This window comes from Eretmochelys imbricata, chromosome 14 (assembly GCF_965152235.1).
Source record: "Eretmochelys imbricata isolate rEreImb1 chromosome 14, rEreImb1.hap1, whole genome shotgun sequence".
Taxonomy (NCBI): Eukaryota; Metazoa; Chordata; order Testudines; family Cheloniidae; genus Eretmochelys; species Eretmochelys imbricata.
This window is the reverse complement of record NC_135585.1, coordinates 16290800-16317804: the sequence shown is the minus strand read 5'-3', so window position 1 is coordinate 16317804 and position 27005 is coordinate 16290800. Positions and strand designations below refer to the sequence as shown.

Sequence of the window (27005 nt, the reverse complement as noted above, 5' to 3'; positions counted from 1 at the left end):
TTTGCCTGCGAAAAAAAGACACATTTGGCCCCTTTAAAGGGAGTTCCAAGACCAGTCTAGCCTCAGTGGAAAGAGCCCCCTGTCTAGTGAGCTCCCAGCCAGGCTAGGGAAGTTGCTGTAAGCAACTGGGGTGCCCCTTTGGTGCCACTAATGGACTCCCTCCGGGGAGTGGGGGAGGAGTTGTTGAAGGGGCAGGAGGTCAGACCGGGTTAACAGACTTGTCGAGCGAATCCTTCCAGCCCCTTGCGCAGAGGGTAGGGTGACCCGACAGCAAGTGTGAAAAATCGGGACGGGGGTGGGGGGCAATAGGCGCCTATATAAGACAAAGCCCCAAATATCGGGACTGTCCCTATACATTTGGGACATCTGGTCACCCAGCAGAGGGAGGGGAGCGAGCAGGGGCCGCAGCCCCAGCCTGGGGAATTCCGGAGCGGGAGGCCCCCCCACCCCGCCGCTTCTCCATGCACAGACGGTACCTCCGGCAGGTGGCTTCTGGGTCCAGCTCGAGCCTGCAGGGCCTGTCTCTGAGCAGCAGGGGCTGCTCCTCCCTCCCCGGGCTGGGGCTGCCGCTGGCCCCGGGTCACCCGTGCCGCAGGCTTGGCTGCCGCGCTGCCCCGCGAGCCCAGACCCTGCCCCAGCTGGGGCGCCGCTGCCGCCGCAGCCGGGTGAGCTCGTGCAGCTGCCTGCAGGCCGCTCCGGCCCGGCCCGGCCGGTGACAGCTGCCGGCTCCCCGCCTCCATTGGCTGGCGAGCCGCCCTAACGTCAAGGCGGCGCCCAGCCCCCGTGCAGCGGCTCGGCGCGGCTGCCGGCGCAGGGGGAGAGGATGCTGCTGCGGGCAGGGGCTGCCTCCCGGCCCTCCAGCGGCGGCGGCGGCGGCATCCTCAGCCCTGGCGATGCAGGCACCACCCCCCGCCCCTGGTGAGCCGCAGTGCTCCAGGAGGGGCCCCCGCTAGCCCCAGCCCAGCCCGTGCGTTCCGCTCCGGCGAGGAAGGGATGGGAGTGAGGGCAGCTGCTCCTGTCCCCTGCTCAGCAGCAGCAGCAGGAGAGTCAAGGCGGCAGCCGCCCCACTGAAGGAGCAGGGGGCACAGCCAGTGCGGTTGACTGAGGGCACTGTGAGGCTGCCCTCCTCCTCCCCCGCTTGCATTGCCGGCTCTTGCATTCCCCCCCCAGCCCAGCAGCACCTCCCAGCCCCTGGATCCCCTCCGCAAGGCGCAGCCATGGGGGCGCTGACCAGCAGGCAGAACGCCGGGGTGGAAGAGGTGGACATCCCTTCTAATTCAGTCTACAGATATCCTCCGAAATCCGGTAAGGCTTAAAGAGCGGGGAGGTATGGGAAGCAGTGTGACTGACCTGTGCACGTTCAGGAGGTAACTCCAACCTCAACTAGTGTCGCAATCATTTCACCCTGTGTGGCGAGGGAAAAGGGCTGGTCCGGTCCTTTTGCGGGGTGGGAGGCGATGCAGTAGTTTCTGAAGTTGATCGGTTTTCGTGGAGTTTGTTTCAGGAAGAATGAGCTTCCAGGCAAAGGTTCTCAAAGGTCTGGACTGCCCTAAATCCTCTTTTCCCTTGCTTGCCTGCTGATACTCTGTAAGGCTGCAATATTTTTACACGGGGCCTGAATTATATTGGTGACATTCATGGCACTGTGCTCAGTGGTAAAGAAATGGCTTTCTATTCTATTTGTTTTATTAATTGTATCTAATGTGGCTACAGCTATAGGGCTAAATCCAGAGACTTAACTGAGTTTTGCTCAGTCCTTGGTCTGACAAAATTCCCTTTGAAGTCCCTAGTAAAAACTGAATTGGGACCACAGCATCCCACAATGAATTGCTACATACCCATCTTTGTGTGTGCATGGATGGAATACACATTAACCGTAAGTGTGGTGTCTTATGTCTGTTCACACAGGTTGGAATGTTTGGCTCGTGTGTTACTTGCATTTAGAAAAATGAAATGGATAAACGCTGGGTGGGGGGTTATAAAATTCTGGCCTGTTACACAAAGCTGTGTCATCAGCCGTTCTTGCTAGCGTTATGCATTATTTGTGTGGCACAGAAAAGAACGGGTTACAAATATTCAATGGCGAGGAAAGAACTTTGGGTTCTGACAAGAACTTCAATAAGTACAGGTTCAATTCCAGTCTGCCAGCTTAATGATTCTCTTTTAAATAGCAGATTGCATTGATACATTGCCATTACAAGGTGCAAACAATTGTCTGGCTTTAAAAACTTAGCTGTATCATGTTCCACTTCATTTTTCTTTTGTGTTTTGAAGAATAATTCCCAGGGTGACAATATAACTCAAAGCGCTGGGGGCTTGTGCTTTTACAGATACTCACCAGGGCTGCATGTTATTTTTAAAACCATTGTTTAAACTCCTGTCTGGTTCCCTGTTGATCAATCTGAGACCAACCCTTCCCCTGAGGATTTCATGAGTGTGGTTTGCAATTCTCCTAGCTGCTGAACCTGTGCTTCTGACATGATCATGCAGGCAGGATGCCTGGTCTAGCGCAGTGCTTCTCAAGCTATCTGATGTGGGGGACTGGCAATTTTTTTTTCCAAGATGCGAGCAGACTGGCAGCCGATGGCTTGCGGACTGGCACCGATCCGCGGACCACCCCTTTGAGTAGCACTGCTCTAGATGAAACCACACAGTACTGAGAGTCAGCAGTTTGGGAATCTGCTCTTGGCTCTTCCTCATGGAAGAGCGAGTGACCTTGAGGAAAGACTGACCTCCTTTCCCCCCTGTATAATGGGAATGCCAATGTCTATCTTATGAGAGGGTTAATTCAGTAATAAATCCTTGGATGGAAGGTGATATGGATGTGCAAAGTGTTACATTAGGGGGTGCATATTTTGAAGATGTCTTGATCCACTATGCATTTGTACTTGGTTTGCAAAACGAGCCTTGAGGCACTGAATATTATTAATAGGTTAAGGTAAAAGCTAAGGGTCTTCAGTGCTATAAGAAACTACTAGCTAATTACTATCAAGGACCTTTTTAGAAAGAATTACCGCTAACATAAACTGTGTTTCCGTACTGAAAATATGTGCTTGCCTTTGTAATAGCGAGCACAGCTGGAATTGGTCTGCTGAAACATCTGTCTGGTTATTGACCTTTAACAACCTCTTTTTGACCTTTAACAACCTCTTTTCCACCAGTCATGCTACAAGGTGTATTCTGGTGGGGTCATAATTTTAAACCGGTGATTCCTGCTGCTTTTAATCTCCTCTTGATGCACACACAGGAGTTGCACGTTTTTACAGCAAGGGAAGTTATGCGGAGTCCCTGAGTACTGCAGTAGATACTGTGAGGTTGGCGTGTGCTGGGACTGCTGGAGATGATTCTCTTTCCACTTTCCCATGAGTCGTTTTAAATGCTGTCATTTTTGTTGCATCCTTTTATTTTGCCTTACTTAACTGTAACTAAGCTTTGCATCGTGAACTGATGGACAATCTTTGGGGGGGCGGGAAACGAGTGACATTTATAGTAGGTATCTCAAGTTCGGAAGGAAACCTGTGAAGAGGAGGAATGATAGCTTTGTAGTTAAGGTATTGGATGAGTACTTGAGAGATGTGGATTTAACTCCTGGTGCTGCCACAGACTCCATGTGTGACCTTGGGAAAGTCATTTAATCTCTCTGCCTCAGATCCCCATCAGGAATGGTGGAAGCTTCCTAAAAGTGGGGAGGGGGCACCGGTGCCCAAACCATGACTCTGCCCCCCATATCGCTCCTTCCTCCGAGGCCCCGCCTCGGGGAATCTATTCCTGGCTCTGTCATCCCAGGCAAGTCACTTAACCTTTCTGAGCCTCAGTTTCCCTACCTGTGAAATGAGGGTGATAATACTTCCCCCACTTACTTCACCGGGATTTGAGAGGCATAATTCATCAATGTCTGTAAGCTGCTTTGCAGTCCTCAGATGGAAGATGCTGAGGAAGGGCAATGGGTTAGTTTAGTATTACTATGATTTGATGTACTCAAAATGTCAAGGACTGAATAGACTGGAGGCTGCGGTGTTGGGGTATATGTCTTTATCCTGCTCCTGTATAAAGTGACCTCTGCATGAATGAGAAGGACTTTCTCATCTTCAGCTCGGTTGCTTGGGGACAGAGTTTTCTTGGCTGTGTCAAATCTGGTACTGGAGCACTCTGTTACGAGGCCAAGTGCAGCGTGGTGCATTAGGGCAGATCCCAGCACTGTCTGGGTTCCCCCATGTGATTTTTTTTTTTTTTTCTTTTTAGTGTGTTTCGGGTCCAGAGTTGTGAGGCTGCACCAGGAACTGAAGTAGTAATTCACTAAGTTGGTTGTTTATCGGAAGTTGTGTTGGGAGCAAATACAACCATCCAAACCTAAGATGACCGGGGACTAGTGACCAAGAGAGATTACAGTTGTTTTGCTTGTGGTCTTAAGTGGGATTTTCTTTCAATTTTGCCGGACAGCTGAGTTAGAACAGTTCTGGGCGAGATGCTTGTGGTGCTGATTTCTACAAGTGTCATGCATCGCATCTGTGAAGTGTAAACAGTCTCTGAAATGCAAACGTTGGGAATGTAAATCGAGAGCTGGGTGTATTATTACAAGTAACCTTCTCCGGCGGTGGGGGAACATGATAGCTGTAGCAAAGTGGGAGTGGTGGGGCTCAGAACGTACGCATGGTCCTTGGTTCCCTGCTTCAGAGGTGCGGCGGTTTTGCAGCTCCCATTGTTTTCTCATAGATTTGGGGGTTCCGGGCCTAACTGATCAGCCTGTAGCATGGGGCTTGTCAGGTGCCCTTTCCCTCACTGCGTAAGTGTCTTATTCTACCCAGCCAGAGCTGTTTCTCTGTTGAAAGTCTGAGACGCTGCTTTGGCCAAAGTCATGGTTCTGCTGACTCGGGCACTTTACTCATGCGTGCAAGTCGTCAGACACATGCAGCCATATTAATGAAATCTGGCCATGTCCTCTTGCTTCTCATTAAGCTGGGTCGGGGTGGTTATGTGAAGAATTGAAATGCACTATTATTCATTGTGTGGGAAAAAGGTGACTCCCTTTCTCTGCTCCCTAGTTACATCTAGTTTCCTTTCTACTGGCTGGAAGGTGCAAGTAACTCAGCTTGCGCCCCAGGTTTAAGGGTGAAATTTACTTCAACTCACTACTCGAGCTCTACGGTGGGTGAAGCGTGCAGGAGGCTCGGGGCGGGGCGATGCACCAGCGCTAGATTGCGGTTCTGTAGCTCCTTCCCCGTGCTCTGTGGGCTGGAAGAGGTGGCTGTGGCTACTCTTGCATCACTCCCGTGAGATGTTCAGAGTCGCTGGGTAGGTGTAACTGTGGACACTGCGCCTGTTTCTTCTCATTCGCCTCTGCCACCTAGACAAACGGGGGGAGCACCTCCAAAGCATCCGTTCATAAATCTCCTGTGTAGCAGCTCCTCAGGGGATGTAGTGATGTGGAAGCCAATTTGAAGACTGTATGTGCTGGGATAAGTGTATCCAGACCCCCAGTTTACCCAACTGGAAACAAGAGGCAGATGTTTAACAATGAGAGTAACTAACTGTTGGAACAGATCACCAAGGGTTGTGGCAAATTCCCCATCACCTGGAGTCTTTAAATCAAGTCTGGATGTCTTTCTAATGGCTGTGTAGTTCAGCCTCAGGTTGTTGGACTATTAGGGTATGTCTACACTGCACTGAAAGACCCTTGGCTGGCTCAAGTCAGCTGATGCGGTGTCGATGTACTCCTGAGGCAGGAATCGCTGGGTGAGACTCTCTGGTCTGTGTTATGTAGGAGCTCAGACTAGATGATCCTAATGAACCCTTCTGGCCTTAAAATCTGTGAAAGCTGTGAAATCGCAGCAGTGCAGCGATCCGAGTCCCCATTGGGTCTGATAATTGGGTGCTCACTGTCACACTGGGCCTTCTCCATAACGGAATCTGCCTCAGAAACTATTTGTCAAGGAGGCTTGTTTATCTTTACAAGCTGATTTCCCCCACCCAGTGTCCAGCCTACTATGGTATACAGAGGTGGTTTTATTGAAATGCACAGACTGAATCTTAGGTGCTCTGAGCGTACGGGTGGCTCTGCCATGACGAGCAGTGAGGGATCTAATCAACCGGTGACGTGCAAACAAAATACTGGGGTTTGATCCCACGGTTAAGGTGCTGAGTCATGCTGGCGCGCTGATGGAATTGAGCAGTCCATCCAGGTGACAGTCAAAAGAAGAGGAAGGGTCGTGGGATGATCCAGGGGATTAGGTTAGGAGCTGGGATGCCTGTGCTCGACATCTTCCTTTGCCAGTGCCCTTCTGTGTGGCCTTGGCCAAGTCATGTACCCCTGCTGTGCCTTTGCTTTGCCTCCCACCCACTGGCTAGAGGGGAGATTTTGGGGCAGTAACTGTCTCCCCTGCATTGGCACAACACCATGGGGCCCTATACTTGGTCGAAGTCCGTAGGTGCTACTGGAATACAAATAATACGAACAAGCTCCGCTGTTTGTATCAGAGGCCGCCGCAGGGACTCAAGGACTCCACGGTTTTTGGCTTGTGGCTGCCTATTTTTCGTTTGTTTAAAAAAAGACAGTCCAGACAGCGGTCTCCTGTTCCGGCTTTGTCCTCCCTGTGCTTTCTCTTGAGGTCTTCTCTCTGGCTTATTGCACTGATCTAAATGAGCCAGAACACAATGGGGTATAGGGGTGGCTTGGAACCACTTCCCACAGTAGGAAATGCAGATGTGCATCAGGCCCGAGCAGCTCTTGAGAAAGAGATGATGCCTCCAAAATCCTCTGCATCCACTGCACCTTACAGTGGAGTGCATCAGGTGCGCTTCTGGTTTCTGCCCAGACAAAAGGTGGGGTGGATCCTAGTGTCTGAACTCCTCCCCCTCCCCCTTTTCCTTGCATGCCTGCACAGGGTTGGGCATGATCTTGCCCTAAGTTTGCAGTTAAAACACTGCTGACCTTCTTCTCTACTGGAAAAACAGCAGTCATTGGCACAGGTTGATTACAAACAATTTATGCAGGTGTGTGTGTGCGGGGGAGGGAGGGGTTTGCAGGTGGCTGCTGGGGGTTTCCTGCTACATTTACTCTTGCTGGGAAATCTCACAGGGACTGAGATTTTGCAAACCGAACCGTTAACACAGGTGTGGAGAGCAGGTGGCTAGAAGCAGAGGCTTTACTGTACATTTAGAGAAGAATCCCTTATGTGTGTTATTAGTAACATCTTAGATGATCCAATCGGCATGAAAAAAAGTAATTGACATATCCCCATTTATGCTGTTTGCTCCACTTAGATCAGGTTGGACAGTGGCAGTAACCTGGTCAGTTTCATCTCTCTCTCTCTTTTTTTTTAATCAGTTTCCCTTTAGGGCTGTAATGCACTAGCCCAACCCAGTTGTGTTTGGAGTCCCAATATGATTATTTCTGCGTCACCAACAGTGTGCTAAGTGCTTCAAGACAAAGTATGAATCTGCCCCCCCCAACACATCCACCCATTTTCATTGTTCTTTTAATTTCAAACCCCTTTGTAAAAATTGTCACCCTCTCATCCGCCCTGTAACACTGCCCTGTGGTGCACCTTTTAACTGTAAAGTGGTTTCAGCCCTTTGTTCCTAAGGGATGGAATGTAACTAATGTGTAATCCTGAGTATGAAGTGTAATGAATGGTGTGTATTGCAAGAAATGTGGTATAGCAGATTTGGAGCTGAAATTAAATGTAAAGCTGCAGTCTCAGATGATTGTCAGCTATAGATTCTAGAAAACCTGCAAAACTGGCTTCAATTGCTTTATGTGCATAGGGGTTCTCAAGATGTACAATGCCCATCAGCCCACTTGATGAGGGAGCTGTCTGTGTAGGGTGTCAATTGACTCCTGTTTAAACTGCAATGTTTTCTATAGAGCCGGACGGGGCATTATCTTTCTCCACCCACCCCCTCCTCCTGAGCAAATTCTTCATGATCAGCAAAATGGAAACAGACCCACAGCGATTGGACACTTGCAAGAGAGCTTTATTTATGCACCTAAGTTGATTAGCCCAGCTGCCATTAGCGCATTTGCCTTGCATCACACTGTGATGTGCGGTAACTGGGAAAAGCTGTCTGCTGCTTGCCAGCTTCCTAGCCTTGTGCTTGTCAGTACTCCATGGCGGAGTTCTTTGTCTCTGAGTATACAGTATTGTAGGGGGAACCCTAATTAGATCTCTTCCTGGAACAGGACAAACCCAAGATTCCTTCTCTAGAGCAATTCACCTGCTGGGTGTTCGGCACACACACAAAAAAAGGAGCCCAGTAGCATCCTTAGGATCAAATATGCATTGTGTACATCTTGACAGGTTTCAGAGTAGCAGCCGTGTTAGGCTGTATTCGCAAAAAGAAAAGGAGTACTTGTGGCACCTTAGAGACGAACAAATTTATTTGAGCATAAGCTTTTGTGAGCATCCGATGAAGTGAGCTGTAGCTCACAAAAGCTTATGCTCAAATAAATTTGTTCGTCTTTAAGGTGCCACAAGTCCTCCTTTCCTTTTTGTGTACATCTGTGACTTCTTTTACATGAATATGTTGGCGGGGGGATGCTGATACACGAGGCTTGTCTGAATGTACAGGTGACATCATGATGCCTTGTTCAAACTTCTGTCGCTTTTTTAAAATAGTGCGGTTCGCTTATACTGTATTCTTAATTTGTTCCTTGAGGTCTCAGAAGTTTTAAATCTCATTAGAGCCTGGCTCTCCCTCAACCATTTAACCGTCCTTGACAGGCTTTTAATCCTCTTGAGGCAGGTGTCAGTTAAAGAATTATAATTAACCAATAATAGGAAGCTTGTTGCTTGACAGAGGGGAATTCAAACCCCTCCTCCCCTCCCTTCCCAGCAGTGCCTAGGCAGTTAAAGTGTTTCGCTCAAGGGCTGATCTCTGGGAGAATGTTCAAAGCAAGCTCTTCACCGGAGGTGGGGCAGGGTAGCCTGGTTTGCAAGTTTTCCTGCACCTGGGGTCAGCGTAGAATAATCTCTAGTCTTGTTGCTCATGGCCTAGGTGCATGCCTGTGTGAGTGACTTCAGGGAGGAAAGGAAGCAAAGTATTAAGACTGCAAACCATAAACTGGCGATGGAGGCAGCAGCATGATGGAAACAGTCAGTGTTTCGGGAGTCCGATGTCATAGTTGACATGGAACTGCAGCATATAACAAACTAACCTCTGATCCTGCTGGAGCCATTCACTTTGCGCTCACTGCAGGCTGATCGGGAGCCCTTCTACACAGAGACAGCAAACTCCATGCAACAATGGATCTGTTAAAAGAAAAGGAGTGCTTGTGGCACCTTAGAGACTAACCAGTTTATTTGAGCATAAGCTTTCGTGAGCTACAGCTCACTCTTCCCCCTTTTGCACCTAACTGGGAGGAGAGCATTGGACCAGCACAGCCCATTTGATTACTCCTTCTCCTCTTTCATGTGGATGAGACAAAACCATCAACTTACCACTTCTGTCTTTAATCTCCTCTGCCATGACTGATGGCCGTTCTGCTGGGCATATGGAAAATTTATAAGGCTTTATAAGCGGAGTTTTGATATTGAAAAGAGGGCTCAAGCATAGCTAGGGGCCAAGACATCTTGCTGTTATCAAGGTAACTTGGAGAAAAATCCAAAGGCACGCATTGATCCAGAGCTTTAGTTGCTTGTGTCCACGTGATTTCATGGTAGCTGGCGTGGAAGATAGACATTTTTCCTCCAGTAAGGAGTTGTTTCTAGATCTTTTTCCCTGATAACAGAAAAACAAACAAGTCTTGGAAATGCTTTTATTTATTTATTTTTCCCTTTAATGCTTTTTCTTATTCCATTTGCCAACTTACTTTCCATATCCTGACTTCTTGTGTGCCAAAGTGATCCTGTATTAGTGATGGTAAAAGGTGGGATATTTTCACTCAATTTTGAGCATAATGAAATCTGTCATATACCCCCCACTACCACAGCATATGGTGTAGTTATCCTTACCACACCCATGTGGGGTAGGTCAATGCTGTTATCTGCATTTTATAGTTGGGAAATCAAGGCACGGAGAGACTAAATGCACAAGGTCACACAGGAAGTCTGTGGCAGAGATGGGACTTGAACCCGGGTCTCCTGAGTCCCAGGCTAGCACCAAAATCACTAGGCAACTCTTCCCCTCAACCCCTTCTCTTACATACCCCTTAAACCTATGAGCTGGGGGCAGGAGGCTAGCAAACCCCAAGGTTCAGCTGACTGAGTGGTGTTGCTATTTATTGGTATTGCAGTAGCACCTAGACGCCACAGCTGAGACCAGGGCCTTGCTGTGTTAGGTGCTGTACAAGTGCACAGTAAGGGACAGTCCTTGCCCAGTAGCGCTTACAGTCTAACTAGATAAGAGAGACAAAAGGTGTGTAACCGCTCCGCCAGGTGGTGTCAGCAGCAACAAGGGCCTGGTTCACTATTTAGGGGTTCCTCTTCAGATTACAAAACAAAAGCCGCTCAAGCCTGCACCCAGAAACCTGAGAAAACTAAACACCTTCCTTGGGCACCCTTAATAGGCAACATTTCCCCTCTCGCAAGCACTGAGTCTGCGTCTAAAAGGAAGGCGGTGTTTATGAAGGGAAGAGGGAATGCAGCGTGAATGTGGGAAGATGCAGCCCCAATGGCTCACCAGGGGGTGAGTGATACCACATACCATATCCCCATTTCACAGATGAGGAACTGAGGCCCAGGGAGATCATTTGGTTTGCACCAGGTCACGCAGGGCATCTGGTGGATCTGGAAACAGCCCAGAGCTGCTGAGTCCCAGCGGCCACAAGACAACCCTTTATCTCAACTGATGGGGTTCGGACTAATGCGAAAGGTGGAGGGGTTGGGCCAGCCACAGAGGAGGCAGGCGGGACAGTCTCCAAGTCCCTCTGATCCCAGGCAAAAGAAGGTCCAAGCCTGCACAGGGAGCTTTTCCAGCATCATTGCTCCCTTGGGAGAAATGCAGCCGTTGACTCCCCTGCCCACCCCTGTGCACAGGGGGAGTAGGAGCCGGCGCTTGTTGCACTGACTGTGGTGTTGAGCTCCCCTGGGTTCTGATGAGAGCAAGCCACGTAAAGTGGCTTCCCCCTGATTCCCCTGCCTCAGAGCCCCAGTCCTGCAGAGGGGTTTCCATGTGAGTTTGCCCCATCTATGCTAGCTTTTGCTCTCCCTTGCCTGCATCGGGGGCATTGGGCCCTGGCCTTCCACTTCTTTTGACCTTTACCCTGAACTTCAGTCACTCAGGAAAGCGAGAGGCTGCCGGGCCCGACCTAGAACCAGGCATTGTCGAGGCAGATGCCGTGCCAGCTTCCTCAGGCGGCTCTGCATGTGCTCTCTATCGAGTGCCAGACACCGGTAAGAGACCCCTCCCTTCTGATCTGCAGCCACTGCCCTGCAGAGAGCCCGCTATCGCCTGTCTGGGGAGCATGCTCACTGAGAACTAACTGGAGACCATCGTTCTCCTTGTGGTCTAAGTGCCCAGTCCAGCGGGGGCCTTTCCCCTGAGCGTAGTGGGAAATGGATCTTGGTGCTAGATCAGGATTTGAACCCAGGGCTCCAGGATTGTCGAGCAGAGGCAATAAATGGCACTGCTGCTTACTGCAAGCTGCCCCCTTTTAAACTTTTTTAGGGGCCTCGGAAACTCCCCTTATAAGGTTTAATGTGCACTTCTGTGATTTACTCTTCTGCCCAAGTCACTTCATCTGTCCAAGTGAAACCATGTGATGTATGTCCTCGCCTCTCCTCCTCCTCACACATGTGCCCATATCGGTTTTAGCAAAGGTTGAGGGCAGCTCACTGTTGGGTTCTTTCAGATGGCTGCTTTCTCTCTGTGAAACTATCTTACCTATAAATTATGCACGTGGAAAATGGGGCCAGAAAGCAGCAGGCATCAATAATTGATCGTCGAGCCTTCCTCAGCTGTGAGCTACGTCATTGTACCTGCTTAGGTGTCTGGTGGTTTTCTTCTTTTGTATTTCACAATGTAACTTTTAGCTGCTGCTTGGAATCAGATCAAATGTCACCTCCTACCCTCCTACCCCCCGGAAAGCCCTGATCCAGCATCGGTAGACCCCTGTATCTGCATGGGGTCCACGGGTGCCAAAGGGTGCAAAGCGCTCAAATGACAGAACATGAAAATTAAGGTTAATTAAACAGCTGTATAAGTTAAGGTTAATTAAACAACTGTATTATTATTTGTAATATGGTAGTGCCTAAAGGGGCCAGTTTCAGGTGTGGCCCCATTGCATCAACAGTGAGAACCAGTCCTTGCACCAAAGTGTTTATAAGTAAGGCTACATTTTAGTCACGGGGATTTTTAGTAAAAGTCACGGACAGATCATGGGCAGTAAACAAAAATTCACGGGCCAGTGACCTGTCCATGACTTTTACTATATACCCCTAACTGAAATTTGGGCTGGGGGGCCATGGGTGCTATGGGGGCGGAGGGGCGGTCCAGGGGTGCTGGGGGGGTGGCCCAGTATCCCTGTAGGGGAGGGGAGGTGGGTGGTGGTGTGCGGCCCAGGACCCCTGCTGGTGCTGGGTGAGAGGGGATTGGTGGGGCTGGCAGGATCCCTACCCGGCTCCGACTGGCATGTCCCCTAACCCTAACCCAGCTCCATAGGCGCAGTTCCCATTGGCCGGGAACCACAGCCAATGGGAGCTGCGGGGGCGGTGCCTGTGGGCGCAAGCAGCGCACACAGCCCCCCTGGCCACCCCTCCCCCTAGGAGCTGCAGAGACATGCCAGTGTAAAGCTGGGAGTTGTAGGCAGTCACTGTTTGAACTGAACAGATATATTGAGACACACAGGGTCTGAGTCTGGTCCCACACCAGTTTTTAACTCCATTGGCTACACCAGAATCGTTCCTGATTTACACGGAGTCAGTGAGAGCAGAAATGGGCCCAGTGTTTTGTAGTGTGTGTCAGTATTTCCCTACTCCAGCAGTATTTACTGGCTCAGCCACAGAGCTAGACTGACTCAGCTTCTGACCTCTAGCTACTCCCATTTCCTCCATTCCTGGGGCTTTTGGAGACATCCCTGCATTCTGGCATGACAGTGACTGGGTGATGGGGGCGAGGGGTGGAGGAAGAGGGGCTGCCGCAGCCGTATTCTCCAGCAACCCTAGAAATTAAATCCAGTCTATTACAAGGATTAATACCTCTGTTTCTAATCCTCAAGGTTTATCTGCTCTCCCTGCATTTGTGAAACTGAAGAATCATTGGAGAACAATCCTCCCTCTTTTATCTCTTGCAAGTCAGAGGCTATCCATTCTGCTGGCATGGCTGGGATTAAGGCTAGCTTGTTAAAAGTTGGTTTGACCTTTTACTGTGAAATCTGTGAATTGTTTAGAGGGCGAAGGGGCAGGTGTCAGAGGTCTGGGAAATGTATGTGGTGCATTAACTCATGTTGGGGATCTGCTCTCCCCAGGGGCAAGTAGATAGTGTCCATTAACAGGCCGTGTGCAGGTGCTGAAGGAAGAATGTGCTAGACATAGGTCATAATTAGAGGTAAACCTTAATTGTACTTTTCACTAAGGTCCCTGTACTGATGAAAACTGACCTCAAGATTTGGCCAACATGCCTAAATCCTTTTGCAAGCAGATTCTCATTGTCTCCATTGGGAATTTGCCTGAGAAACAAACTTGGGCTCTTCTATCACTTCTGTGCACTTGAAAATGTTACCCTCAGTAAAATCTGCATGACGATCTCAAAGTCTGACCTGCAGAGAGGTTTTTCTTGATAAAAGAGAGCTACTGTGTAATACAATCACTCTAACCAGTTGCAAAGAGACCCAACCAACTAGACCAGAGATGCACTTTATAATCAGGCTAACAATTGGACCGGAAGCTGCCATAATGCTGCTCTGAGGAAGTAAATGGGACCAAAGGGAACAGGTTTGCCATGAGAGGGCCTTAAATGTGGAGTTCTCTCTTTCATATGATGTAATAATGACTGCTACCAGAGTGGAACTCCCGGGGCTGAACTGGGTCCCCTTTTCAGGGGGAAAACCCAAGGTCTAAGCAAGTCCACGGGGCTAAGTGACACCTATGCCTTGTGCTGGCCTGTGGGACAGGGTTAATTTATTTGCAGAGTATCTGATTCAACCCCTACTGATGCTTTATTTCACGGGCACGTAATGGACACAGTTCTAGATTTGCAAATTCTGATGATTTTTTTTCTGTCTTCTGTTTGTCCAGTTTCCCTTACTGCGATTTAAATAAATAAATTTGGATTAAACAAAGCCGAAGGGAGTGGCATTGTAGATCCACTTCCAAGAGATGGCAAAGTCACTTCTATCGCTTAAAAACACCAGGGAGTGGGGAGAAGGGGGTTGCTTTGTTGAAATGACCCTTCCACGCTTCGTAGCAACTTGGAAACTGTCTGATTTCCAGTGAGGAAGGCTATCATTTCAGTCTGACTGTGAGCAGTTTAAGGAGGCCCGTCCAGGCTGTCAGTGTCTGCTGGAAATAACCCACCTCCTTACCTGATTGGTGATCCTGCTGGGAAAGCCATTTAGTAGGTTTCACTGACTCCTGTGGGTAGCTAGCTGATATCCCTGGCAAAGGAGCAAGGGAGGTGGCAATGGTAGGGTAGGCATCCCATCAGAGAGAGCACGGGCACGCAGAGGGGTGGAGTGCACTGGTCATGATGGAAAGACCCCTAGGAGCAGCCGCGCGTGGAGGGAAGACTGAGGCTGGGGTTTTCATAGGGTTATTTTGGAAGTGTCGTGGTTAACAAACCAGACTCCAGGATGACTCTGTGCAGTTTTGTTCCAAGTAGGACGGGAGCACTACTTACTGACAGGTCCTTTTGGGGACGTGTCATTAAAATGGTCCCCTCCTCTGAGCTAGGTAAGAGGAGCTGCTGACATCAGGACGGGTGTCTCTTAAAAGCTGCCTTAAGTTGTCCTCTCTTCTGTGACTCTGTCTAATCACCAAAATACGGGAACAGAACAACTCCCAGGAGTTTCCCTTTCAGACTAGACAGTTAATGTGGACAGTGGTGCTAATTCCAAGCAGAAGGACTGTCTTAGTTACTCAGACAGCATGAAGAATAGGGCTCCTAGTTCTTGAGACCTTGGATCATCCCTCCACAATGTCACAGTTTTGAACAGGTCTCTTGTCAGTTACAGCTGGTTTTGGTGGCTTCAGCCCCAGGGGATTGAAGTGAAGCGCTTCCCCAGATAAAGCAAAATCTGAGCGCATTACTAAACATGATTAATTTCAGCAGTGACTCCACTGCCATTCTACCCACAGAATGCGTCATTGCCCCAAGTGGCATCATGACTGAGCTGGAAATCGCTGGGACCATTTAATTGCTTAGCAGTTTATTGAATTCACTTTCCAGCTCTATTCAGTGCATTTGACAGCCTCTATTTCTTCTGTCCCTTTTTAGGGAGCTACTTTGCCAGCCATTTCATCATGGGAGGTGAGAAGTTCGACTCCACGCACCCGGAGGGCTACCTCTTTGGAGAGAACAGCGACCTGAACTTCCTGGGAAACCGACCTGTAGTGGTAAAGTGAAATTCATTCAGCTGGGTTTGCAGTTAGGGAGGAATCTGACATTGTGAGACATAGGGCTTGAATTGCCATTGGACAGAGAAATTTGTTATGTTTGGGTTCTTATCCCACGCCTATCACCATGGTATCTGGGTCCGAGCTACAAAACTCAGATCCCTGGATACAAGCTTCCCAAAGTTTGTGGGGGTGTTTGGATTAGCCCATTACAGAGAGCAGCATGCAAGGGACAGCCATGAATTTTAGATGCAGATCTGAACTTCTTCCAAGTTGGGTGGTTTCAGGCCCATCCCTACAACTAGAAGATGTCTAACGGATGCTCTGCTCTCTGGGTGAGATCCCACTAATTTCAACAGGCCCAGGATTTTGCCTTCTAAATTGGTGGGTGACTCTAGTACTCACAAAATGGAGATGCCGATAGCACTGGTGCGGGCAGGCCATCGACGAGCTTCTCAAGGCAGCCATTCCAGTGCAGCTTAAAGCTGGTATTCAATGTCCTTGCCCAATCATTGCTAAAAGAAAAGGAGGACTTGTGGCACCTTAGAGTCTAACAAATTTATTTAAGCATAAGCTACAGCTCACTTCATCGGATGCATTCAGTGGAAAACCATTGCTGGCTCTCTTGAGAACACACACTGCCAGGGCGCTGAGCTGGGATGCATGCAAATGAGGCGGTGGGTCAGAGACTACCCAGCTCACGCTCCCTTGTGATGTGAGCTTGTGTTTGAGCCCAGGCATCAAAGGCAGGAAAGGCTGGTGTATGCATCTGCTCCACCTACCATAACTTCCATTGGCTTGTCTTTAATTCCCCTCCTGGCGCAAGTGACGAGGGCCAGACTCAGCCAGTCAGCATTCTTTGGTTTGTCCAAGAGCCGGGCTGACGGGCACAGGCCACCCCTGCTGAGGCCTGCACTCTGCACCCGGGAGGCTCCATTTCCAAACACTGGGCCCTAACTAGGCCAGCGAGATTACATATCTCAGGACTCTTGACAGGTCGCCACCTGGATTCGTGCATTTTCTGTGATGGTATGTCCTGTGAGTACCCATGTGCAGATGCTGGATTTGTGATGTTCTCTCAGGCCCCTGTATTCAAAAATCAGGCTCCCAGTGTGTTGGGTGAAGGATATAGGGGTGCATGCCGAATCTCTCTCCACCCCCAGAAGTGTGTGTAAAGCAGACACTCTTTCCCAATGGCAAGAGTCTGACTGTTGTCACCCAGCATCTTTTGCTGGTAACACCATTCTTCAGTGGCAGCAAAGACACTGATTCTTACAGCTTAATCAGCCCTATTTACCTAAGTCAAAGGTTCTTAACTCCCCATGTTTATCCCCACCCCCACCCCCCACTGTTCCTCAGATGTTCTTGTCAACTGCTCGAAATGGCCCACCTTGATTATCACTACAAAAGGTCCCCCCCTTCCCCAGCTCTCCTGCTGATAATAGCTCACCTTAAGTGATCACTCTGGTTACAGTGTGTATGGTAACACCCATTGTTTCATGTTCTCTGTGTATATACATTTCCCCACTGTATTTTCCACTGAATGCATCCGATGAAGTGAGCTGTAGCTCAAGAAAGCTTATGCTCAAATAAATTGGTTAGTCTCTAAAGTGCCACAAGTCCACCTTTTCTTTTTGTTCTTAACTTGGCTCATAACCACCCTGCTCTTCCCGTACTGTTAACAGGGAGAGGGGTGGTAGCATGGGGAAAGGTTGAGAACTACTCACACGGGTGTTGAATATAAATACTGAGGTTAGAGACCACACCCACAACCCAGCTGCTGTTTTCCACTTGAATTGCTCGTGGTAATTGGCCTTGCGTGCAAATTTTATCATTTGCACGGACACTTAGAAAACTCGGCCTGTGAAAATCTGATTGCAGATTGACTGACAAACTGTTGCCTTTCTATGTTCCCTTTGTTTTCCTCCTGGAGATATACCAAAGTATGGGTGGGCTGGCACAGAAAGCACCACCTTCAACCCGCATGTTTAAATTAGGCTTGGCAAGGGTAAAGCAAAAGGATTATTTTATATGAGAACATTGCTTTGTAATTGCTGAAAAACAAATAATTTTATAACTTTTTAACTTCTGAAATTGTCTTGGAAATGAGAGAGAAATATTTTCCAACTATGTGGCTGAAATGGAAGAAATTTAACCACATTCTACCATATTGACTCTTATTGTAGGGGTGTGTTAATTTCAGGTTATAATATTAATGTGAGTTACCCCTGTTGTGTCCTGTTGCTTTGACATGACCGTTATTGCTTTAACAATTGGAGTGGAAAGTTCTGCGGTCAGAGATTCCATTAGCTCCTTTCTTGCGTGTGAATTGCCTTCACTTCCTGCCCACCTTTAACACGTGATGAGTTTCTGCATGTCACATAAATTCTATCCGTGCAGCCTTCCGTCTCTGTAACCCTAAAAGGTGGGGGACTTTTTTTCTAAGTCCGTGGTTCTGATTTTTACTTATCCCACTGTAACTCCTTTGGCTTCGGTGGCTTTACTCCTGATTTACATCAGATAACTACATGGTAAATTTATAAATGTGCTTGTGTCCTCCAGAAATACTGCATTTAAGTTAGTTCCTGTCTATTTGTGACTTCCCTCAGAGACTTGCAGATAAAATCTGGATTTTTATTAAGGAGGTCTGAGCCCTCGACACCATGAACTAGATCTGCTGTAGTTCAAACAGAAATCACATCAGGGAAGTCCTAAGGCCTCTGTTACACAGGAAGCCAGACTTTCTAGATGATCATGGTGGTCCCGGCTAGACCATGGTGGTCCCTGATGTTGCTCTTCATTTACATGCCAATACACACACATCTGACTCGTCCCAGCCTGGCAAATCATTGGCGGTTTACTCTTGCCACCTGGCCTATGTTTGCTCGAAGGGCAAAATACCACAACACAGCAACGGAAACAGGCGGCTCAGGATGAAGGTGGAAGCTGTTCTTTTCCTAGCTGCCCTAAACTTGAGATTTTTCATTATATGTCATTGTTCCTCATGTTGAGCCCACCCACCTGCGCTGCGGGGGTCTAACTCAACCGGTGTAGACTTAAGGCTACATCTACACCACACTGGGGATGTGATTCCCCTGCTTGTGTACATGTATTCACACTAGCACTCCTTGGGTTAGCACAAGTATAAATAGCAGGGTAGCCGCCGTAGTACAGAGAGTGGCGACAGAGGCTAGCAGTCACTAGCTGCCAGCACCAGGCTCCCCCCACTAACCCCCTAGCCCACCCTGGACCCCGCATGCCCCTGAAGCATGGGCCTCCCCAAAGCCTTGAAAGCCCAAACATTGGTGGAGCTGGACCCACGTTCCTACATATTGGTGGAGCATGGGCACCACGGGCCCATGTAACTCGCCACCTGTGGGTGGAGGTAAACAGAAGAAGGGACCTTGCATTAGGCTGACCATGGGTCTCAGTCAGATTTCCCTGGAGGCTCATGTTATCTTCCCCCGTGGAGCTCTTAGTCCACATGAAGTGCAGTTGCCTTCCCTCACCCCCCAGCATTGGAGCATGAGCGTTACATGTCACACCAGCATTTCAGCCTGCCCCTGCTGGGGTCCCCTCTGCACCTGCGGGTAGGCTGTGCGGTCTGCCAGGCCCAGCATGCAGGAGAACCTGTCCAAGCAAGCTAGGCTGAAATGGACACCTGGTTTCCCTCTCTTGCGCTCTGGGTGTGCAAGGGAGAGAGGATGGCTGTGTGTGAGGGTGGGAGCCTGGTATGCAGGAGATTTGGGATCTGCTCCCAGCGTTGCTGTTGGCTTCCTGGGGCAGGTAGCTTAGGGCTTGATTCTGCAAGGGGCTGAGTCCTCTGTCCCTGATCCAGAAGAACTCTTAAGCACATACCTAATGTCAAGCACAGGAGTGCTTAAAGTCAAGTATGTGCTTTGGGGCCTGGCAGAATATTTGTGGACTGCAGCACGTGCTTAAATGGTGTGCTGAACTGGGGCCTAAATGGTGACTTATTAGCATGATCAATGCACTGTTACTGCAGGCCACGGTGGAGAGAATGCAGCTGCTGTTTGCCTGCATGGTAAAGTCAGACCATCTGATGATGTTGCCTGATGAGTTTTATGATCTAACAGTTAAGTTTATCCATTGTTTAACTAAGGAAAAAAAATAGAACTTACCATTCACCATCTTTGAAAGGCCCTGCCTCCCCATGCTCAGAAATGGCAGCTATATTCTGACCTTTATCCTAGCATCAGACTGCCAAAGTGTTAGCTTCTCATTTGATTATTTGTCCTCATTCTATTTAAGGCCATTGAAAGTGATGTAAAAGATTATCACTACTCATACTACAATAGCAGCTGAGGTCAGGGCCCCATTGTGCTGCTGGGCATGTGAGAAGATAGTCCCTGCCTCGAAGAGTTTGCAATCTAAAGGTCTGATCCTGCATACAGCTGAGACAGACAAAGCATGGGAGAAAGAAACATCATCCCCATTTTATAGATAGGGAATTCAGACACAGGGTAGATCGAGTTACTTTCCCAAGATCTTCGACTCTGTGGCAGGGCTGGGAATTGAACCTAGATCTCCTGAGTCCCAGTTCAGCTTCCCCTTTAAAATATTACATTTTTTAATCGTTAGTGGATTTTAGTTAATTCTGCAGATGAGTGGCTTCTGGTGGCAAGATATATCTTTTTAGTAAAAAGGAGAGCACATATTTTGGTGGGGATCATGTACAGCTGTGTGCAGTATTCATCCATGCCAGAAATTATTCTTCATAATGGCCAAGTTGCTGGAGGGCTGTTTGCCTGCTGCTCACAAGAGTCCCGCAATGTGCCGTGTGCACAGTACGCTCTGTGCGAGTGAATGGAGAAGCTGTGCTAAGACGCTTTCCGTTACAATGATATTCAGAATTTATAAAGCCACAAAGTTTCTTCTTTCTTACTGTTTTGAATGCACGGAAATGAAATGTGCACCTGAGCCTTGAGATGTTTGTTTCTTTGTTCCATCGCTTGCACATTCAGTAAGTGGAAGAGAAACTCATGAATAGTGGGCTGCCAGGACTGGTTTGTTGTGGTTGGCTTGCTTGTGAATGCTGGGTAGTAATTCCTTGGTTTTTATTCTGCTTCAAGAGCACTGACGCTTTTCATTTATAAAGATAAACACGCATTTAAAGACTACATGGCTCTCACAATTAGAGCTACAAATGTTTGTCAGCTATTTGGGTTCTTTGCATTGGGTGCCGTATTATTATTATAATAATAATTATTACTATTATTTGTTATTTGTATTATCGTAGTGCCCAGGTGCCCTAATCATGGCCCAGGACCCCACTGTGCTAGGTGCTGTACAAACATGGAACAAAGAGACAGCCCTAGCCCCAGAAAGCTTACAATACTGTCTATTTTCATATAAGCACTTAACAAAATAATTATGGATTGGAAAGACTTTGCTTGCTTTTTGCTGAATGAACCTAGTCGGAGGAGGGAAAGCCCGTGATGCTGCCCTACATCACTTTGTGGTGTCGGGGTACCAGTGCAATGCAGCATCACGGGAGTTAAGGGCTGCACAAGGATTTAGCTGTCTATTAAAATCAGTGGGAGTCCCACAGCTAAACCCCTCCCCCCAACATAAGAATGAAAATTCAGCCTTAATCCCAGGGTATTTTTTTCCCTCCAGCAGTGATTGCAAGAAAGCCTCCTAATTCCAGTAAAAGCCTATAAACTGCCCACCATGCATGCTTCCTCGTAGCAGGGACCCTGACATCAGATAGCCTTTACAGCATCTGAGAGGGTAAACAAACAGCTTGGAAAGAATTAATGTCGCATTTCCAACTAAAGAAATGACATTGTTTGCTCTTAATTAATGATGGGCCTGAGCTGCAGAGCGGTGCTTTAGAGCCGCGTTTCTCCAAGGTTCACGTGATTGGAGCTGGGGTTCTGGTGTGGCCCATTCTGGAGCTACAAGCTAGTCACAAAGTTTGACGTTAGGGGTGAACTTCCGCGAGTTGTGTGGGGTGTTTGGGTCAGCGAATTTGGTTCTTTCCACTCTTAGGGTCAGAGAGTTCTTTTGTAGGACTTTCTCAGCATACAGCATATTGTCTCCCCAAACTCTTTGCAAAGATCTCCTGAATGAATAGTTACAGCCTCTGAGCAGGAGCAGAGGAAAAAGAGATGCTTTGAGATGGGATTTTGAAATGATGGAACGATACAGGAAGGCACTTCCTGGTAGCAGGCAATTCAGAGAAGAAGGCTTCTGCACGGAGAGTCTGTCTACACAGCAAAATCTGTGCCGGGTCTAGCCTGTCTGAACTAGCTTGAATCCAGCTAGCTTGGGTAATAGTAGCAACTCGGCCATCGCAGCGTGAGCTTCCGAATAGGTTGGCAAGCCGAGTACCGGCAAGGCGAGTACATATCTAGGTCTATGTTGGGCTGAGCTGTCTTCGTTGCACGTGTTACTCGCGCTAGCTGGATTCAAGCTAGCACAGGTAGACTAGCCCATGCACGGCTTTTGTGGTGTAGGCAGACCCAGAGCATGGTGAGACTAGGTGGTGGGAGAGAAGCAAGACTTGTGAGAGGCAGGCCTCCTGGATGGGTTTTGGAGACCTGGGTTTGATTCTGTGTCTCAGCCACAAACTTACAGTGTGACCTCGGGCAAGTCATTTAAGCTGCCTGGTGCCCTAGTTCCCGATCTGCACCATGGGGTGAATAATTTTTCCCTACTTCACAGGGATGTCAGTGATTGGGAGGCCCGTGGAGGTTAGGGCAATGATACTCCTTAGACAGCTAGGTCTGAGCAAGTTCCAGGAATGGTTTTAAAAACAGAGAGGGTGTTATTGAACTGGAGCCTGAAATGAATGAGGGCGGCATTGCAGAGTTCCTTTGTCCATGAAATCTGCAGTCTGTCCAATGACCATGAGGACTGGTGCTTGTTCGGTTCACTGCGATGGTGTGCGCCCAATGATATTGTCGACCAACATTAAGCAAACCTGCCATTTTGCCGTTGGCCGTGCTCCATGCTACCCAAGAAAGCCGGGCACGGGGTACATTCCTGCAGTCTTCCCCTTAAGGCTTTACAAATATCTTTCCTGGACCGGTTTACAGTAGAAATCCGTACACATCACCTCCCCACCTGTGTCCTGGCAGCGCTGTGGCGGGTGTGGCTGATACCTAAATCCCGACCTATGCAAACTGGATTTAGGATTCAGGTTTGTGCCAGCAGAAGCCAAGGTGTTAAGCAGTATCTGTAGGGCGCTCATGAGCTCTTTCCAATACTGACAGGATAAATAGTCCACCCTTAACATGGAAGCAGAAAGGAGGCTAACAAAGAAGCCTGACAACTTGATGCAGATTAGTCCAGACAAGCTTTGGCTCCCCCCCCACCCACCCGCCTTCTTTCCTTTGGTTCTGTGTGTCTGGATTTATTTATTTAAAGAACAGCCACAAAGTGTCTGGGATCCTCTCCGAAGGCTCTCAGAAGCTGGAGTTTGCCGCATTGCCGGTGAACTCAGCAGAGCGTTAAATGTCAGACGCTGTTGGGAGCCTGCTGGACTTGGGAGACATTCATCGTGGGCAGTGTTGCTGGGGGGTTTTCTTGTGTGCCTTATAGAGGGAGTAAACCAAAGGTGAGTGTCACTCTGGCCTACAGAGGGAGGCACAGAAGGCACAGAAGAATCTCTAGGTGGGATGTTAGTAGGGACAAACCAATGTCAGGGAGGAAACTGAGGGACAATAGTTGCTCTTTAAATGGTATGTGAATGTACGTGGGGCTCTTGGAGAAATACCCAGGGCCATAACAAGTGCCTACCTTGTGCACCTCGTGGAGGCATCTGCTTTGACAGTGGCCTTATAGACTTTACTGGAGGGCACAGGAGGGGGAGACACTGGTGGTGGGAAGCCAGGTATGGATATGTACGCAGACCCAGCCGCCACCACGCTGTCGACCAGATGAACCCATGGAAGCCAGCAGCCTTGCCAAGGTTGATGTTGGCCTAGGGGGTTGGGTGGGGAAAGGTGAAAGGCTGAGTGGGCTCTCTGCTGCCATCCTTATTGCCCCTCTGTGGAATACAGTGGAGTTACAGCAGGGCTCAACCTGGCCCACGAGCCAGAGAGAGAGATGGATAGGGAAGGAGGCGCCTTGTTGGCAGCCTGCTGAGACTTTAAGGCCAGAAAGGACCATCATGATCATCTAGTCCAGTGGTTCTCAACCTGTGGCCCAATCAGCACACAGCTGCAGCCCATGTGACACCCTCAGACAGTATATATATTGTGTGGATGTGGCCCCCATAACACACAGAGCACGTATGTGCGGCCCACACTTGTAAATAGGTTGAGAACCACTGATCTAATCTGACTTCCTTGAAATCGCAGGCCACAGAACGTCACCCACTCATTCCTGTAATAGCTCCATAACCTCTGGCTGAGGTACTGAAGTCCTTAAATCTTGATTTAAAGACTTCAAGTTACAGAGAATCCATCATTTACTTCAGTTTAAACCTGCAAGTGACCCATGTCCCAGGCTGCAGAGGAAGGCGAAAACCCCCAAGGTCTTTGTCAATCTGACCCCATGTAGATGGTGCTTTGCTCGTCTTGTCATTAGCCAATAGGGTGATAAGGAAGTTGAGGTCAGTGGATGAGGTCTTGGTCTTACTGTGATTAACCATAGTCTAAGAAAGCACTGAACTGGGAATCTAAGGTGCCAGAGATCACGTGTGCAAAATAGGAAATATATTGTTAATGGAGATGTGCAACATTTTTGCAGTAAAACTGAGAACAGTCAGAATGTGTGTGTCTCTGCGTTTCACTGCAAAATCAGAAACTGGTCTATTTTTGCACACGCAAAACATTTATTGAAGGTTTTGTGTGGTTTTTCTTTGACGGTCTCCTGTTCTGGGAGGCTATTTCTGGGACCAAAAAATAAAATAAAAATAGGCAAAGTTTTGAGTGAAGTTGTGCTCTCGTTAGCAGAAGTGGTTTTGAAAATAATAATTTAAAAAGCCCTCTGAAAAGATGCAAATGTGTGACATGCAAATGTAGGGTGTAAAATTTCATGAAAAGTCCAGCTGTTATGGGTGTGAAACTGTGAACACTCTCACAAAGCAACTTGTCTACAAAACTTCCCCATTTCATCCACTCCGAAGTGCTAGTATCCTTCCTGTTCCGAAGAACGCCTCTGAAATTCACAATTGCTGGGCAAATCACTGTCCAGTTCTCTTTAGCATTAGCCCTTCAGCTGGGAGAATGGCGACTCCATCTCACAATATGTAGGACAGAACAGTATGACTTGCAGAGAGGGGCCCAAACCGAAGCCCGATCCAGATCTGAACTTTGCTGGCACCTGTCTCCTACAATGGATTGACCTGAACACCCCTGAAATCACAGAGATTTCACACCCAGAGCTGAATTTTGCGGCTCAGGTCCAGCTCTCTTGAGATGGGACTTTAACTCTTTATCATAGCTCTCTCTATTCTGCATGGTCCTATGATATGCAAGGATATGTCTACACTGCAATCAGAGGTGTGACTGCGGCACGTGTAGACACATCTGATCTATCGAGTTGGCTTGAATGACAGCAATGAAGCTGTGGCAGCGCGGGCTAGCTACTCAAATACACACCCAGGGTCCCTTGTAGAGCCGATGCACAAAGGCTTGTACATCCCATAGTACCCGTAGCTCACGGGCATTGTGATTCGTGCCAGCTTGGGTGTGTCTACACATGCTGCAGTCGCATCTTCAATTGCAGTGGAAACGTGCCAGCGCTAGAAAACATCACGGCAGCTTTCTCTCGCTCCAGTTCCGTACGTGACGTTGGTTCCCGTTTCCTCCTTTTTTATGACGTGGACTGTGACTGGCTGCACTGACCCAACAGCGCGCGATGACTCCTTGACCAGAGACGGAAGCAAACAGAGGCTGGAAATGTGCTTCCCCGCTTGGAGAATGCAGCTCTCGCTTTCTCTCTGCATTGAAGACTTAAAGAAAATCCTGGGGGACTGTCGTCCGCCAGGCATTGCTTTACCGTTTGTGTTCACGCATGCCCTCTGTTTATGTCCTTGCTAATCAGACTGTTCTTGCCAGCAGGAAATTTGGGCCAGATAATTGCTCACTCGCCTACCAAAAAGCCCACTTGGTGTCATTTGTCAGCGCCTCGCTCGTTGCAGGCGTTTGCCTCGGCGCTGCCCGAGAGTTTCAGATGGTCGGCTTTCTCTTCTCAGTGGCTTTGCCTGGGTCCCATCCGCAGCGCTAACCATCCAAGCTTTGTCCTTACAGCTGTGCGTGGCATGGCAAATTGTCACCTGTCTCTCTGCCCTGGCCTTCTGCGTGGCAATACGAGCAGTTCTTCCCAGGGATTTTTAATATTGGCTGGGTCTTCCCTCATGGCTGTCCACTTTGAATCCAGTGCAAGAAATCCCGCAGATCACTCTTCTACCTGCAGATCAGATCGTCTTGGAGTAAGCACTCTCCTCTGAACAGAATATGCCCACTCTGCATATGGTCCAATTCTCCCCCATTTCTAGGGGTTTGACTTTTTTGGTAACTCCTCTAACACCACCAGACAAAACTCAGCCTAAGCTTTCCTTGCAAGCTTAGCTGATCATAGGACTTTTTCATTCATGGCCTCTCTGTCTCAAACCTTAGCTACTACCTAGAGAGAGAGTCTAACCCTCTCACGGCCTGGCTGCGGTTAACAAGGTTCACCAGTGAATGATTCAGCAAGGAAGAGGTTGGATAGGGCCTGGACTGCGTTTGATCCCTGGCTCTGCCACAGACTCCCTGCAGAACTTTCAGGAAGTCAGTTCATCCACCTGGTGCCCCAGTTCTTCATCTGTAAAATGGGACTAATACATCCTTCTTGCAGAGGATGGTGTGAGAATAAAACCCATGCATGACTTGGAGACTCTGGGACGCTACAGTTATGCAGGCATTCCAGGTCACCGGCTAGATAGCAGTAATTCTTTGCTGGGCCCTCTGCACCAACATCAGGCTCTGGAGAGGAGCACTGAATCCCTAAGCAGAGTCATAGGCCAGAAGGGACCAAGGAGATCATCTAGGCTGACCTGTATAGCACAGGCCAGAGAACTTCCCCCAAATTCCTGGAGCGTGTCTTTTAGCAAAATATCCAGTCTTGATTTAAAAATGGTCAGTGATGGAGAATCCACCCCCACCCTTGGGAAATTGTTCCAATGGTTAATTACTCTGACTGTTAAAAACAAAAACATTTATGCCTCATTTCCTGTCTGAACTTGCTTTGTGTCAACTCACGTTAGACCCTTCTCTGCTGGATTGAAGAGCTCATTATTAAATATTTGTTTCCTATGTAGGTGTTATGGACTGTACTCAAGTCACCCCTTAACCTGCTCTTTGTTAAGCTAAATAGCGTGACTCGTGAGCATTAGGGTCTGGCTACATAGCAAAAGCTGGGCAAGCGCTGGTCTGACCGAGCGAGCTTGAATCCGGCTAGCAGTGAAGACAGCAAAGCGTGGGCAGTACCAGCCCAGCACAGGCTCTGGGTATGAAATGTCTCCTCTCTCCAGCCTGCACTGCTGGGTCTTCTCTGCTG

At 48.6% G+C, this 27005-nt stretch overlaps 1 protein-coding gene across 1 annotated transcript in view; it reads left to right on the top strand.

Annotated features, from left to right (window-relative positions):
• Window positions 1-1217: 1217 nt before the first annotated feature.
• The window catches only part of RNF157 (ring finger protein 157), a 75619-nt gene continuing 49831 nt past the window's right edge, over window positions 1218-27005 (top strand). The window contains exons 1-2 of the mRNA XM_077833727.1: window positions 1218-1305; window positions 15370-15488. Of these exons, the coding sequence (XP_077689853.1) occupies window positions 1218-1305; window positions 15370-15488 (207 nt within the window). The remainder of the gene's footprint in view (window positions 1306-15369; window positions 15489-27005) is intronic.